General features: G+C 35.9%; 1 protein-coding gene across 6 annotated transcripts in view; it reads right to left on the reverse strand.

Moving 5' to 3' along the window:
* RMI1 (RecQ mediated genome instability 1) overlaps positions 1-17489 on the reverse strand; it is a 66955-nt gene that overhangs the window by 35939 nt on the left and 13527 nt on the right. For 2 of the 6 annotated variants that reach the window (XM_014828509.3, XM_014828510.3), the window contains exons 3-4: positions 15170-15266; positions 12286-14378 (exon numbers count right to left, since the gene is read on the reverse strand). The exons of the other annotated variants lie outside the window; for them this stretch is intronic. In XM_014828509.3, the coding sequence (XP_014683995.2) occupies positions 12459-14342 (1884 nt within the window). In that variant the 5' untranslated portion in view covers positions 14343-14378; positions 15170-15266 and the 3' untranslated portion in view covers positions 12286-12458. Of the gene's footprint in view, positions 1-12285; positions 14379-15169; positions 15267-17489 lie in introns of those variants that run through there. 6 annotated transcript variants of the gene reach the window in all.

Raw genomic sequence — 17489 nt, forward strand, 5'->3', positions numbered from 1 at the left:
CCTTGGTAGTTTGTGTTTCTTAACATGCCATTGCCTTCTGTCTGCAAAGGAAGTTTTAGTTAAAAAAAAAAAAAGCATGATCTCTACAACTGTCAGCCACCCCAGCCCAGCCTTTATCCAGTGGTAGACCTAACACTCTCACTTTGTACTCCTTTGACATGTGCTGAATTCTAATGCATTGTGTGTCCACTAGAATTCTGTAATCAAGGGGCATCTCAAAATCTACATGCCAACCGAGCAGCAAGGAAAAGTGTCAGATACACATATTGTGTTTATCTCCTCTGCTCAGGTGCATGCTCTACAGTCCCATTGGACTTCACTTACAAAACACATGCCCAAAGATAAAATTATCAAGAATTTCAAGACAGCAACAGCAGAGCACTGAAGCCCTACTAGGAAAGTGGCCCTGTTAGATGACAGAGGTCGCACACCCATGAAGCTGGCTTTGCTGCGCTTGGAGTCTAATTTAATTTGATTTCAAGAAAACAAAGAAACATGACATTTCTCACACATTCAAGTTTGTGGAGTAAGATTCATACCTACAACAGGGAAGGGTTTTGTCCAAAATTATATTAATACAAGACTAGAATTTGGTTCTCTTAAAATGACAAATTGTCTTGAGTACTGGGTTTGCTTTACCTATAATCTGCCCAGAGAGCAGAGATTCTGTACCATAAACTGACTTTGGCATGCCCTTAATTATATTTTTTAAAAGTCTTAAAGAGCTACATTTCCTTATAATTATATTATCTTATTCTTTGTTTAAAATATTGTACTGTCACTTTGATTACTGCTTTGACTATCTCCCTGACTATACTGGAATGTCCCTGAGATGAAGAATTTGTTATACCCAGCTGCTAGTACAGGAAATGCTCAACAAATATTAAATATTTAAGTGAGTGAATGAGTGAGGAAATAAGGTTGCAGGATAATTTAATGAGACATTAATAGGTTTTTTATGTTGTAGAACAACAGAAAATAAGCATTTTGCTTTGTTCTCTGGATTTTTCCTTTTTTAGATCCCATGAGTAGTGTTGACACAAAATAGCTGATAACCACTCTATAGATAAGAGAGATAAGGTGAGTTTTACTTGAGCCAGGGTGAGGACTATAACTTGGGAAGGCAGTTTCCACGAAGGAAGAAAGCGTTCCAGAGAACCATGGTTTTCAGTACAGTCTTATCCCTTTCTAGAAAAAGAACCCAGGATACATATTCATCAAAGTTTCAAAGAGGTATTCAGTTACAAATTAGTGGGTCAACATGACCCTGATGCTGGGAAAGGGACTAATGCATTGTGTGTCTACTAGAATTCTATAATCAAGGGGCATCTCAAAAGCTACAAGCCAACAGGACAGCAAGGAAAAGTTACTCGGGCATTTCTTTTAATAGGGGCGTTACTGACACTGGTGTAGGAGGGGAAGTATGCATTCTTGTCTTAAGAGAGTGTGTTCTTTAACAGTTAGGGCAGGTGTACCATGTATGTTTGACAGGCCATAAGTCAGGCTTCTTTAGTTCAAGCCAAATCAGTTTTGAACCAGAATAGTTACCCTATATACCTCAAGATGTGAAAATCTCTTTTCAGTAGCCAGGAAAGTCTTCCTCCACCTCAACTTCCCTTCCTAGTTTTTGTTAAGAGTGTACCTGGAGTCACAGGAATTAGAGTAGAGGGAGGTAGAGAGGAGAAAAATGATAAATTTGGAAAGGGAAGGAGAATTTCCCAAGACTGGAAAGCAGATAGTGGGGTATGGGACCTGAATAATGAGACCCATGTCCCTCTCCCTGACAGTGCCCTAGTAGGTGACAGGACTCAAAGAGGAATGGCTGATTGGTGTACCTAGGAAAGTTGGACTTGACAGTGGGGCTCAAGAACCAAAAGAAACCAGAGTAGAGGGAGCCAAACAGCCTTATGGCCAACCTATGAGGAAACTGAAAAGAAGCAAGTGTTTGCAAATTCTGTGAGAACAAAAAACCATTACACTATCCTTCATCTTTCTGCACCATTTATATTCACTAAGCTATTGCTGGAACTTCTATCCTTGGCAAACTTGGATGTATCCTGCATGGCAGACAAGGAATCATTTGGGCTTACACCATAAAGATATCAGCAGTAAACTGGACCAGAGACTAGTGGGGTCTCACCAAATGTTCAGCTCTTTCCAAAGCCCTCTGGAAACTTCACGTGAATTTGAGAAATGGGAACCCAACTATTATCTGTAGTTGAGTTTTCTATCAGCCTAAGAAGGATGGAGGCTTAAAGTCAAATTAATGATGTAGGGGGAAATGAGTGCTGCAACAGAAAACTATGTCTTGTGTAGAGAACTCTCCTCCTGGTTATCTGATTCTGATCCTAAGGGATTATAGTTTTGTAAATTGTAGACAACTGATAGCAATGCAAAACAATTGCCTATAGACATGCAAGTTCTGTCTTAGCTGACAGAGGTTCAGTTGAGTTCCTATCCCCACTGTGGAAAGACCAGTTTTGGCTTCATTTGTACATTAATGTCGACATTCTTTTAATCCATATAAATTTGTGCTTTTTATCCTTTTCCTTTGAACTAGTTATATTTGCCTGGTTCCTTCATTGCTTAAGTTAAATAAAATCTACGTGTTCAATTTTAGATCTGTATCAGAGCCTGATTTTACCCTTTTTTAAAATTGTCTTTTCAAAGAAAATAATAAACATAAGACTTGTTGTATATGTTGTATATCTGAGTTTACAAAATAAGATTCATATCCACAACAAATACGTAACAAAATAAGCCCTAGAAAGAGCTAATTGAAAATAACTTAAGGTAGTCAATACCAGGGAATAGAATCACAGGTTATCCTAATTCTTTTACCTCATTTGGATACAGTTTAGTCTGTATTCTACTTCAATTTCTTCTCTGAGCTGCAATTCATCTTGGCAATAAACTGATATTATACTTCATATTTATTAGCTAATTGAAATGTATTGCTCAGGACCAAAGTCAATAATCTATTATTGAAGATAATCTATTATCAAAGGAGAGGTCTATACCAACAACTCTGAATGAAGCATATGTAACATAGAATATTTAAAATTCTGTGTCTATCTCTCCTACTACCTCCATGCTACTTGGTACCATCACATTCACTGATGAAGAACAGACTGGCAAGGGACAAGAAGAGGAACATAAAATTTGTTAGAAAACTTATTACCTGAGCATCCTTGATCAAGAGATAATGGTGGCTTTGGGTTAAAATGGTTCCAATGTTGATGGAGAGAAGTAAATTTATTGGAGATATGTTCTGGAGGTAATACTGAGAGAATATCATCTATTATCAAACCACTAGCATAGGTATATAGATAATAGCTATTCTTCACTCCCCTCCTCCCTTCAAAAATTTTAATAGCTATTCTTAACCACATGTATTAGTCAGAGCTAGTCAAGAAAACAGCTCACAGCAGTTAGTTCAACAGAAGGAATTTAATACGGAGAACTAGTTACAAAGGAGTTGAAAATGCTGAAAAGCCTAAGAAGGAATTGTAAGGCAATCCACAGATGAGTAATAGCAGGAAGCTGCTAACACCCTGGGGCCAGAGGGATCAAAACAGGCGGTTATAACCTAACTGAAATCAATTGGCAAGGGGAGAGTGTTAATTTTCTATTGTTGTGTAACAAATTAACACAAATTTAGTGGCTTAAAACAATACACATCTATTATTCCACAATTTCTGTGGGTGAGGAATCAGGCACAGATTAGCTGAGTCCTATACTTAGGGTCACAAGGCTGCAATCAAGTACTGGCCAGGGCTTATGTCTCATCTAAGGCTGGACTAGGGAAGGACTCTTTTGCTATAAAAGACATGATTGAAACATCTGGCAAAACTGGAATGAAGTCTGAGTTAGATGGTAGGAACATAATAATTATATTTCCTGATTTTGATGGTGCTATTCTAATTGTGCACATAAGAACTCTTTATAGGAAATACTTGCTAAACTATTTGGGGGTGATATGGCATAAGTTTGTATAGATACTTATAAATTTTAGAATCCATATGAATTTTAGAATCAGCTTGATTTACACCAAAATGTCATGTTGAGAATTTGATTGATATTGCATTGAATTCATAGATCAGTTTGGGGAGAAGTGACATCTTTAAAATACTGAGTATTCCAATCTATGAACCAAATTTACTTAGATCTCCTTTTGTGTGTTTCAGCATTTTGTAGTTTTTAGTGTACAAATTTTGTACATCTTTCATTATACTTATAATTCCAAAATATCTTATTTTTTCATGCTATTCTAAGTAGTAGTTTTTTATTTGTTGCTGCTATATAGAAACACAACTGTTTTTTATATTGTCCTATATACAGCAACCTTGCCAAGTACACTTACTACTTCTAATAGTTAATAGATTTTGAATTTTCTACATACACAACTATGTCATTGGCAAATAAGGAGGTTTATTTCTTCCTCTCTGACACATTTTTTTTCTTTGCCTTATTACTATGGCTAGAACCTTCATAACATTGTTGAATAGAAGTCATAATAGCAGACATTTTCATCTTATTCCCCATCTCATGTATGATATTTGCTGTACGTTTTATGTAGATTCTCTTTATTAGAATAAGAAAGTTCCATCTTATTACTAGTTTCGTGAGTTTTATTATGAATATATAAATTTTATCAAGTGCTTATTCTGTATCTATTGGAATGGCCTTATAGTTTTCATCTCTTAATGTGGTGAATTACATTGATTGGTTGAACTATCCTTGCATTCTGGAAATAAACCCCATTTTGTTATGATGTATTCTCCCTTTTATATCTTTTAGATTTAATTTGTTAATATAGTATTTAGGATTAATTTATATTTTGAAATTATATTCATGAGAGGATTGGTGTGTATATTCTTTCTTTTAATCTTCTATGCATGTTCAAAGTTATGTCAGCCTAGTAAAAAATGTTGGGAAATGTCCTCTCATTGTCTAGTCTCTGGAAGAACTTATGTAGAGTGGTGTTATCCTCAAAATTTGGAAGAATTCAGTGGGGATGCCATCTAGGCCTAGAATTTGTGAGAAGGTTTTAAATAACAGATTCACTTTTTATTTCACATACCATAAAATTCACCCTTTTAAAGTGTAAAATTGAGTGGTTCTTAGTATACCCTTATAGTGCAACCATCATACTATCAAATTCCAGAACATTTAAATCATCCCCAAAAGAAACCCCATATCCATCACCAGTCACTCACTGAACAGCCTCCCTCCTGCCCCTGGAAACTACTAATTACTTTCTGTCTCTATAGATTTAACTATTATGGATATCTCATATAAGTGGGATGATAAATCATGTGGTCATTTGTGTTGCTTCTTTCACTTAGAACAATGTTTTTCAAGGTTCATCCACGTTGTTGCATGTATCAGCACTTCATTCCTTTTTAGGGGTAATATTCCATTGTATATATTACCATATTTTGTTTATCCACTCATTAGTTGATGGACATTTGGGTTGTTTCTATTTTTTGGCTGTTATGAATAATGCTGCTATGAGCATTCATGTACAAGTTTTTGTGTGAGCATATGCTTTCAATTCTCTTGGCTAAGAATGGAATAGTTAAGTCATATGGTAACTCTGTTTAACTTTTTGAAGAACTGCCAGACTGTTTTCCAAAGTGGCTGTACCATTTTATAGTCCCATTAACAACATATTTCTCCATATTCTTGCCAGTAACTATCATTGTCTTTTCAATTATAGCTATCCTAGTGGGTATGAAGTAGTATCTCATTGTGGTTTTAATTTGCATTTTCCTAATGACTAATGATGTTGAGCACTATTTCATGTATTTATTGGCCATTAGTATATCTTTTTTGGAGAAATATCTATTCAAATACTTTGCCCATTTTTAAACTAGGTTGTCTTTTTATTATTGAGTTGCAGAATTCTTTATATATTCTAGATATTAGTCTCTTTACAGATATATGATTTGCAAAGACAGTCTCCCATTCTGAGGGTTGTCCTTGCACTTTCTTGATCTTGACAGCATCTTTTGAAGCACAAGTTTTTAAAATTTTGAAGCGCAATTTATCTATTTTTTCTTTGGTTGCTTGGACTTTATGTGTCCTATCTAAGAAACCACTGCCTTAATCAAGGTCACAAATATTTACAATTATGTTTTCTTCTAGAGGTTTACTTATAGCTCTTACATTTGGGTATTTGATCTATTTTGAGTGAATCTTTGTATAGTGTGAGGTACGGGTTCAACTTCATTCTTTTGTATGTGGCTATGCAGTTGTCCCAATACTATTTATTGAAAAGACTATTATTTCCCCTTGTCAAAAACAAATTCAACTACTTTAATATGGAACTACTCAGATTTTCTTTTCTCTTATATCTGTAGTTTCTCAGGTATTTGATCATTTCAACTAAATTTTTAAATGCATCAGCAGGAAATTATTCATAATGTCCTCTTAAAAGGTTGTTAATGCATGTAGAAACAGTGAGTGATTTCTCCATTTCATTTCTGGCATTTATTTGTGCCTTCTCACTTCTTTATTTGTCTTGCTAGGAGTTTTAGTCTTCTCAAAGAAGCAACTTTTAGCTTTGTAAATCCTATTATGTTAGCTTTCTATTCCAATAAATTAAGCCCTTTATTTTTTCTTCCTCCTTCTTTGTGCTTAATTTGCCATTTTTATAACTGTGAGATAAATGCTCCACTCATGGACTTTTAGCCTTTCTTTTCTATTAAATGAAAGATGTAAAGTCTCCTCTAAGTACAGTTTTATTTACATCTCATGAATTTTGATGCTTTATTTTTATTATAAAATACTTTCCAATTTTCATTGTGGTTTCTTCCTTAACCCAAGGTTACTTTGGAGTCTGTTTTGTAGTTTCTAAACACATGAAATTTTCTAACCTTTTTTTTTTCTAGCTTATTTTAATTATGGTTAGAGAATACACTCTGTATGCTTACAATTCTTTGAATCTTGTTTAGACATGCTTTCTAGTACAGCATGATCAATTTTTGTAAATGTGCCACATGCACATGAAAAAACGTGTATTACGCATTTGTTGAGTACAGTAGCCTATATACATGGCGATTAGATCAACTGTATTTTCTACATCCCTACCAACTTTTTTTTTATTACTAAGTATGTAATCTTCCTCTATGATTGTGGATTTCTCTATTTCTCCTTGTAGTTCTGATAAATTTAGAAGGACATATTGAATTCAATAAATTTAGAATTGCTAAACCTTCCTAGTGAATTAGTCCTTTGATTTTTATCATTGTCTCTCTTTACTACTAGTCTTTTGTTTGAAATTCAGTTTGATATTAACATAGCCACAGCAGCTTTCTTTTGGTTAGTGTCCGTATATCTTTTTACATCTTTCACTTTTCACCCTTCTGTATCCTTGCATTTTATGTCTCTCTCATTTATAATTGGATTGTCATCTGACAATGTTTGTCTTTTATTGGAGGATTTCGCCTATTTACATTTAATGCAATTTCCTATCCATTTGGCTTTAAACTTACTGACGCACTGTTTTTCCTGTATGCCACTTTTTTTGTTTTCTCTTTCTTGCTTTATTTTGGGTCAAGTACTGTTTTTTTTTTATTCTATTTTATTCCATAAGCATATAGTAATATACTTTTACAAGTCTTTTAGTAGTAGTTACTCTAAATATTACAACATGCAACTCTGAATATTCAAGTCTAAAATAAAAACTACAGCTTAACATTTCCTCAGACATAAAGGATCTTAAAATACTTTTCCATTTATCTCCCTCCCAACTTAAATGCTATTGTTTTCACGTACTTTAGTCCTGTTTTCTTAAATCGTCAAGACATTATTTTTGTTTTAAAATCACCATTCATTTAACCCACATATTTATCCTTTTCGTTGTTCATTTGTTCTTGCACCTCCAAGCTCCCATCTGGTATAATTCTCCTTCTGCTCAGACAACATAATTTTTGTGGTTTGTTAGGGAAAAAAAATTCTCATTTTGTGTGTGAAGATTTTCTTTTTTTAAAAAAAAAAGATTTGCACCTGGGGGCTGGCCCCGTGGCTGAGTGGTTAAGTCCCACGCGCTCTGCTGCAGGCAGCCCAGTGTTTCGTTGGTTTGAATCCTGGGCGCCGACATGGCACTGCTCATCAAACCACGCTGAGGCAGCATCCCACATGCCACAACTAGAAGGACCCACAACGAAGAAAATACAACTATGTACTGGGGGGCTTTGGGGAGAAAAAGGAAAAAAAATAAAATCTCTAAAGAAATAAAAAAGATTTGCACCTGAGCTAACAACTGTTGCAAATCTTCTTTCTTCTTTTTCTGCTTTACCTTCCCAAACCTCCCCCCCCCCACCCCGTACACAGTTGTATATCTTAGTTTCAGGTCCTTCTAGTTGTGGGATGTGGGATGCCGCCTCAGTGTGGTCTGACCAGCGGTGGCATGTTCGCGCCCAGGATCCGAACCCTGGGCTGCCACAGCGGAGCACGTGAACTTAACCACTCGGCCACGGAGCCAGCCCCTGAAGGTTTTCTTAATTTTACCTATTGCACCTTATTTAGGACATTTTGCTTTGTATAGGATTCTAGGTTGGCAGTTATTTTCTTCCATCACTTTGAAAATGCCATTCTGTTTTCTCATTCCCACTGTTTTTATTAAGTAGTTGATTGCCACATTTTTGGTCCTTTGAAATATGCCTTCTTTCTTTCACTGCTCTAGATTTTTTAAGTTTTCAGTGGTATTGGTAATATTTGCATAAGTATGATTTTCTCTTAATATATTTTGCTTGAGGTTTGTGGGACCTCTGAAACCTGTAGCTTGATGATTTTCATAAATTTTAGAAATTTCTTAAGCATTAACGCCAAATATTCTCTATTTCTTCTCTAAAACTACAGTCACATTAATGTTAGCCCTTCTCTGTTACATGGTTTTCAGGTTCTTTTCCATCCTTTTGTCTCTATACATCTTTCTGCACTTTTTCTTCTGGCCAAACTTAATTATTTCTTCAGCTGTTTTTCATCTGGTGTTAAACTCATTCACTGAATTCTTAATTTTAGTTATTCTTTATTTTTAGTTTTTTAAATTCCTAATTCCCTACTGAAATTTTCAACCCTTTTGTTTTTTCTCTTGAGCATCTTACATAGGTAATTTTACATCTATGCATGTCTTGAGCGTTTCATGTAGTGCCTGCTAACTCCAGAAGTGTGGACACTTACCCACCCAGTCATAAGCATGCTGGACCAGAGCAGAAGGCAATACAGGAAAGATTTACAGAATGGAGGAGCAAAGAACATGTACTCTCTGAAAGTAGATTCATTCCTAAGAGGAAGAGAAAGCTCATCTCATTATACCCATTTTTCCTTCCCATTTGCTTCTGCCAGGTACCCTTAGGATCATTTTTTTTTTTTTCCTGAGGAAGATTAGCCTGAGCTAACTCTGCCAATCCTCCTTTTTTTGCTGAGGAAGACTGGCCCTGAGCTAAGCATCCGTGCCCATCTTCCCCTACTTTACATGTGGGACGCCTACCACAGCACGGCTTGCCATGTGGTGCCATGTCTGCACCCAGGATCTGAACCGATGAACCCCAGGCTGCCGAAGTGGAACATGTGCACTTAACTGCTGTGCCACCGGGCTAGCTCCACTTTTAGGATCATTTTTATGTTAAAATATCAATTGGAGATTATCATGCAGGTAACTTAAGTGACCACTTAGCCCCACATAAGAGCAGACCTATGGCTACAAATTCTCAGGGAAAACGTCCCCCCCGCCGCCAACTAGAATCTAGGCCAAGTCAGCCAAGTTTTCATGTAGACTCCCTTTGCTATCAGGCAGATTTTTCTAATCTACCCCTTCACTGTAGAGGATAGCTCTCTGAGGTGCTATGTATGCAGAGGTTTCAGGGCTTTAAGTATCATGCTATTGTAACAGATTATAAGAAATCACTAAAGGATATGAAGTAAGGAAATAAAGATGATCAGATTTGATGATTCATTTATAATATCAATAAACACTTACTGGAATTAAAGGTAAATCACTCAGCCATAACCTCAAGCAGCTTCTATTCCATTAGAGCAATGGTTCTCATCCAAGGGGAGTTTTGTCCCACAGGGACTATTTTGCTATGTCTGGAAAGATTTTTGGTTGTCACAACTGGAAGGATGCTACTGGCATCTAATGGGTAGGGGCCAAGGATGCTGCTCAACGTCCTACAATGCACAGGACAGCTCCCTACAACAAAGAATTATTCTGCCCAAAATGTAGCAGTAGAGTAAGAATTAGAGAAGCAAATAAATACAACAAAACATACATATTAGTTTGTATAATGTACAAGAGGGCATGAAAGTGGGCGATGGAATTCATGGAACACTTCAATGGGCACCTTAAACTTAAGCTAAGTTGGAAATATGAATGAATTTAGGAGGCAGGTGGATCACTACGAACTTAAATATGAAAGCATGAGGTGTATTCTCTTACATGTTTGGGGAACCACAAATAATTTGGTATGACTAAAACTTAGAGGCAGATTAGCTAGGTGGAGAATAATGGGAAAAGATGAGGCTGAAAAGGAAGGCAAGAGCCAGATCACAAAAGGACTGACAGACTAGATGAAGAGCTTGGACTTCACTCCGTATGTAGGGGGTAGGAGAAAGATGATATGAAAACTTAACCAAGAGAAAACAAGAAATTTATTCTAGAAAGATCATTCAGGTAGAATTCTGGGAAAAGACTTGAGGGCAAAATAAGGAACAGACTAATTAGTAAACCTACTGGAATAATCCAGGCCAGAGAAGACCAGAGCCAGAATCAAAGCACTAATTTAGAAGGATGGACTGATAAGGCAAAGTACTATACCCAGTCGTTAGTGACCGAATATGAAGAGAAAATAAGGTCTCATCTCACCTTTCAAGCACTACTTACAGAGATAGAGTATAGGAAGAGAATATTTAGAAGAAAGATAATGCTGTCTCATTTAGATCTCTTGTAATAAAACAGCTATGCAAGTATATAGATTTTACTATTAGAGCATTTGTCAGCAATATCTGCGTCGTGCCTTGAACTCTATCATCCTTCAACCAACGATGGCAAAAGATTTTTAAAATATTTTTCTACTACATGTCTTTTTTTTTTTTGCTTTTTCTCCCCAAATCCCCTCAGTACATAGTTGTATATTTTAGTTATGCATCCTTCTAGTTGTGGCAAGTGGGCTGCTGCCACAACATGGCCTGATGAGCGGTGCCATGTCCGTGCCCAGGATCCGAACCAGCAAAACCCTGGGCCACCGAAGCAGAGCACATGAACTTAACCACTAGGCAATGAGGCCGGCCCCTGTATCATATTTTTATATAGGTATTTATCTTACTTCCAGGTATTTTTCTATTACATTAACTAAAACAAAACACAATGTCTTCATTTTATTATTTAAGCATTTGTTGAATGTTTTAAAATTCAAGACAGTATAATGTTTTATTTTTTATGTTTTTTATTTTTGGCTGAGGAAGATTCACTCTGAGCTAACATCCACTGCCAATCTTCCTCTTTTTGTATGTGAGCCACCACCCCAGCATGGCCACTGACAGACAAGTGGTGTAGGTCACACCTGGGAACCAAAATTGGGCCGCCAAAGCAGAGTGTGCCAAATTTAACCACTAGGCCACCAGGGCAGGCTCCTAAGTTAAATTTTTTTAGAGACAAAAGATTATTAAAAATAACTTTACCTTTCAAATGTGACTTTTTGACAGCAAAGTAGAACTGTGGTAACAGTCTCCCTTAAAAAATAAAATAAGCACTTACAATAAAACTAAAGGAAGGCTTACCTATAGAGCTAATTCAGAAAAGGGGAAAACATCTAAAGAAATGGGTAAATACCTTATTTAATCCAAAAAAATTAAATACTTATTGGATCTTATTAATGAAGTTTTCAATATGCTATTTAAAATAAATTATCCTTGAAAATAAAGTTTCAATTACATTGAATGTAATCTCTGAAATGGTATCTAGTTAACGTAATATTTGCCTTAAATATACCAGACAAATATTTACAACCAATAAAATAAAAACTAACAAAATAATCTGCATCTGAAAGCCTGATATTCTGATCCACTGGATTTACATTTTCCTAAGTATAATAATATAAACAAATCTTTTTGGGTACTCAACATATTAAAAGTACAACTACCTATTTATAGTCGTTAACTTTCAACAATATGACTCATCAGTAAACAAGACAGTACTTTAGCAATCACCTTATGTGAAATGACAAGTGGAAAACAAATTTCCCAGTAACAATGAGGCACCAAATTCTTTCATCTAAGTTACCATAAAAAATTAATTTATTAAAAAACCTAAACAAATATGATTAAACACTTTTAAATCAAACTGAAATAAGCTATGAAAAGAAGTTTACAAAAGAAAGTTTCGCAAATAAAAGGATAAATTTAAGTCTAAATATTTCCTCTTTTATTGTTTTCTAATACTATTTTGTAAATTATTTATTCAATCGCTTCTTTAGGTTCTCAAGGTGTTCCATATTAACATCTTGTAATGCCAGTACCATTGCTTTAGACAAGGAGGGATTAAATGAAATAGTCATTAGACAGCACAAATCTATTAGATCTCTCTGGCATTTCTGCAAACCTTCCAGGAACTTTTGGTACTGAAGAGGATCTTTTTTTAACTTTTTCATTTCTGGTACTGAATACCCTATCAGACTAGTAAGTATTTCATCTACAAAATCTACATCTAGATATGCTGTACCATCAGAAATCTTTGCTGTTATACTCCAAATACCACCAGAAGCTGAGAGATTTCCAGTTAAGGTTACAATAAATGCTTTGACTTTCACTGTTGTAACTTCCTTTGGTTTCCTGGCCATTAGAACAGACAAATAGATAAAAGGTGGAGAATACAAATCCATGGTGATGGAAAGATTAGTGCTATTCTCTGATGATCTTAAAGAATGAGTCTTTAAATGGTGATTATTTTCATCAGAAATTTGTGAACTCCTTTTTGGTACATAAGTGACCAGCTCTCCATTTAATATTTTATTATTTAAGGAATGTCCATCTGAATTGCTGATGGTTTGCTTTACTTTATCATCTATCTCTGAGTTCTTATCTTTATTTGTAAAATCTTGGGGTAGGGCTACATTACGTTGAACTGAAAAAACACTACTGTTTTGGTCTCTAGCAGATGGACAAATAAAAGACTTGTCTTCATTGGTCATTTGTTCAGATGAATTTTTTTCATTCCAATTATTGTTTCCATTTTTGCAAATCAAAGAAAAATTATCCAGAGTTTTAGATTTATGTGAAAGTCTCTCTATAGTTTCATCCACGGTTCTGTCCAAAGTCAATGGCTGCAATTCTTTAGTCTCCATTTGTTCTTTCTGGACAGTTTCTTCCAAAAGCAAGGCCTCCTCCAAAGAAAAGTCATCTAATTCCCCGTCAGAGAAATGCATATATTGATTTGGTGATTTCTCCTTTGGTCTTGGAGAAATAACAAGTCCTGGTTCAAAACCTGATTGTCTTATGGGAACAGTATTTGAGGAACTACCTGTGCTGAAACATATTCTTTCTAAGGAGGTGTCATTATTTGCTGCAAGCTCATCACTTTCATCAAGACTTGCCAGGAGTTCTTCATCAGAAGGTCCTACAGCAGGATCTAGAACATCTGTAATTCTGGGGATGCTTTGGTTAGAATTATTTGGTATAGCTGAAGCTACAGGATCAGGTTCCCCAATTAATCTTGCAAGTAGTTTTTCTTGGGCATATTCCTCTAAAAGAGAATCTACTTCTCCCCCTAACACCTTCACATTTTCTGGTTTCAATAAGAGAACACCAAGACGGAAAGAAATGTTCCCATGAATCAAAATTTTTGTACCTGGAGGAAGATCACTATAAAGAGCTGGAATAGACTGATATTCCATTCCCTGCATTTGTACAACCCCATCAGTTAGCTGTAGCATCAACATTCGTGAAGGCTTTGCTTCCCAAGGTTTTTGGGTTACTTGTGTTTCAGCTGTAATTAGATCATTTGTTGTATTCTTGCCTCTTAACTTTTGTATCTGGGAATATGCAGGTTGACCTACATCAACCAATGAATTAATCTGCAGAGCAAAAAATCCATTCAGTTCTCCTTTTGGAACTTCTAAAATGCCATCAGGCAAAAGAGGATGCTCCAAATCTCTCAGATCCGTAAGAAGCCATTGCTCAAACACTTGTTTATTCACTTGTGCCTGACTCAAATTAACATTATCATTTTCTTCTTGGATCCAGTTAATACAAGCTTCCAGCCACCTTAGAGGTACTTTAACATGCCATGTAGCTAAAAGCCAGGTTTCAACTCTTAAAGCAATACTAGTTATATTCATTTCTTTTAAATAAAAAAAAAATCATGCATGTATTACCTGAAAAGAAAAAAAAAATGATAATTCAGCACATTTAAGTATAGTTTCTCTGTCTATAATACATAAACAGGCATAACCACATCCTTTCAATTTTTCTCTCTTCAGCATCTTAAAATTCTTTGACTTTCCACATGGCCAAAATCCAAATATCACAAGTAATTAGATGGTATAATGAGAAAAAAACAAAAGGTTTAAGAGAGAGATACCTAAGTCTGAAAGCTAGCTCTGCCAAATTACAAGCTCTGTAATATAAATTTCTTAACTTCTCTAATCCAGTTTTTTTCACGTATAAAATATCAATACCATCATCTATCCTACAAGGTTGTTGTGAGGATTATATAATTAACATTTGTAAAGTATAACGTCAGAACTATGAAAGACACACAGTAAACAATAATTATTATTATATTAATAATCAGATTCTAATTATTTAAAATTTAGTTAAGAAAATATTCACCAAGTTGCTTTTCATATCTATAACATACTCTATTAAAATTTATACCATTGTGTTTTTTGGCCATTTGGCACTTAAACACGTGGTCTAAGAATAAAATTATAATAACAATAGATTCTGAGCTGATGTAAAGCATCTTATTGTTTGGCTAAATAATTCTCGACAGTCGTATCAGGTAAATATACTACTACTGATTTTCTCAGTACGATAAAACAGCAGCAAAACACTAAAGACTAATTAATGTTGTGTTCACAACAGGGTATTTTTTCCATCTACAGATGAAGATATGTAAGAATTAGAATTTACAAAAGTTTTAATATGTCCATAACAAACTTACCATTTGGAACAGGCACATAGGGTACGATGACAGGATTTGGAACTGTTTGTTCAGTGGAATGTTTGTAACCTCTACTGCTCAGAAATGGCCCTGGAAGCTAAGACAAGAAGCAGTAAGGGTTTTAAGACGAAGCTGCAGAAAGAATCACTGGCCTACTTTCCTGAGTGAAAGAGTTTGATACTATGGTTTTTGGGGTTCCTGTTATCAATCAGAGTAGAGTGGAGATAAAACAGAATAAAAACACAAGGTTTGAAGTAAGATAAATAGAAGCAAGTGACCATGAGAAACTAACACACTCTCTCTAAGCTTGTTTCCTTGTCTACATACTTACTTCATGGGGCTACTGTCAAAATCAAAGGCGACAGGAGAGGACAGTGGGCAGGGCACAGGCTCAGATCTTGGGCAGTTGGGTCAGCTGACCCCAAGGGGCAGTCCAGCCCATTCAGGCTGCTAACCCTTGCCTCAGTCACCACCGCTATGGCTAGTCAGTCACAGGGCACCAAGAAGCTGCTGTAGGGGCCGGCCCCGTGGCTGAGTGGTTAAGTTCGCGCGCTCCGCTGCAGGCGGCCCAGTGTTTCGTCGGTTCGAATCCTGGGCGTGGACATGGCACTGCTCATCAGGACACACTGAGGCAGCGTCGCACATGCCACAACTAGAAGGACCCACAACTAAGAATATACAACTATGTACTGGGGGGCTTTGGGGAGAAAAAGGAAAAAATAAAATCTATAAAAAAAAAAACAAGAAGCTGCTGTAGGCCGCGAAGTGGGTTTCCCAAAAGGTGTCCAAGGCCTGCAAGCAAAAGAACCGGAGGCTGAAGCAGGCCAAAGAAACTCAGGCTGAAATTGAACAGTCCTGCCTACAGAGGGAGAAAGCGTTCAAGGCCAAGGAAGCTGCAGCTCTGGGATCCATGGTAGTGGGAGCACCAAAGTGGAGAAGGAGACCCAAGAGAAGATGACCATCCTCTAGACCTACTTCTAGCAGAACAGGGATGAAGTCCTGGATGACCTCTTAGCCTTTGTCGGCGATATCTGGCCAGAAATTCATGAAAACTGGCATATAAATGGATAGGGGAAGAAAAAAGAGTGCCCATTTCATGGACTGGCATTTTAGTGGCCTTCACGGAATATGAAGTTTAGCAGAGCTTGAGTTATATTCTTGTAAAAAGGAATTAAACTATTTTTATATATTACATATTAGGTGGCCCTTCACTTTCTGGAGAATAACAAATCTAGCTTCTTTGTAAAAACTCAGCTTATCAAAAATTTCATTTTTTACCTCATATTTCTTTAAAATCTAATGGATGTACATTGTCTGCTTTCCTATGTGTTCTACTTTAAGTAACATATTTGTCAATACTTTCTTTCTTAACTGTAGTTTTAAAAAAATAATAATAACAATATTTTGAAGAAAGAAAAGGATTAAATTAGTTTTCCCCTAAAGCTTTCTCAAAAGTCAGGGGTTTTGCCTATGAAAAAGTAATAAATAGTTATTTGTAATGTGTTAAGTGCAGCCAACCTTAAAATAGGGTTAGAACAATACATACTAGTATAATTGTTTAAGCTGTTTTTAGTTTCTCTTAATCAAAATTACTAAATGATAGAATTCAAGAACTTGTTACATGTTATTACTTGATATATCGATAATCATTTAAAAGTAAAGACTCAGGCCGGCCTGGTGGCACAGCGGTTAAGTTCACATATTCCACTTCAGCGGCCCAGGGTTCACTCATTCGGATCCCAGGTGCAGACATCGCACGGCTTGGCAAGCCATGCTGTGGTAGGCGTCCCACATATAAAAAGTGGCGGAAGAGGAGCACAGATGTTAGCTCAGGGCCAGTCTTCCTCAGCAAAAAGGAGGACTGGCAGCAGATGTTAGCTCAGGGCTAATCTTCCTCAAAAAAAAAAAAAGTAGAAGCTTTATCACATAAAAAAATAAATAAATTTTTTTATTAGGAGATAGAGCCAGTATATAATCTAGTGGTTCAGAGTACAACTCTGGTGCCAAACTTTCATTTACAAACTCTGTGACCCTAAACAAGTGGTCACATTATTAATTTAATGAATGGTTAAAATTTAAAGAAGTTATAGTTGCTGTAAGGATTACATGAATAAAATGTTAAAGGAGGAGTTAAAGTCATTATAATTACAGAACTAGTGAATTTTTATATTGAAGAAAATTATTGAGAATAAATATACATATTTTTTAAATTACATACGAAAAACAATGTAAAAATTCAAAAGCAGAAAAGATTCCTACCCATTGTGATGAAAATAAACCATGCAGAGTCACATCAGCATGTCTCTTTAACAAAGAAACC

This window comes from Equus asinus, chromosome 23, assembly GCF_041296235.1.
Source record: "Equus asinus isolate D_3611 breed Donkey chromosome 23, EquAss-T2T_v2, whole genome shotgun sequence".
NCBI lineage: Eukaryota > Metazoa > Chordata > Mammalia > Perissodactyla > Equidae > Equus > Equus asinus.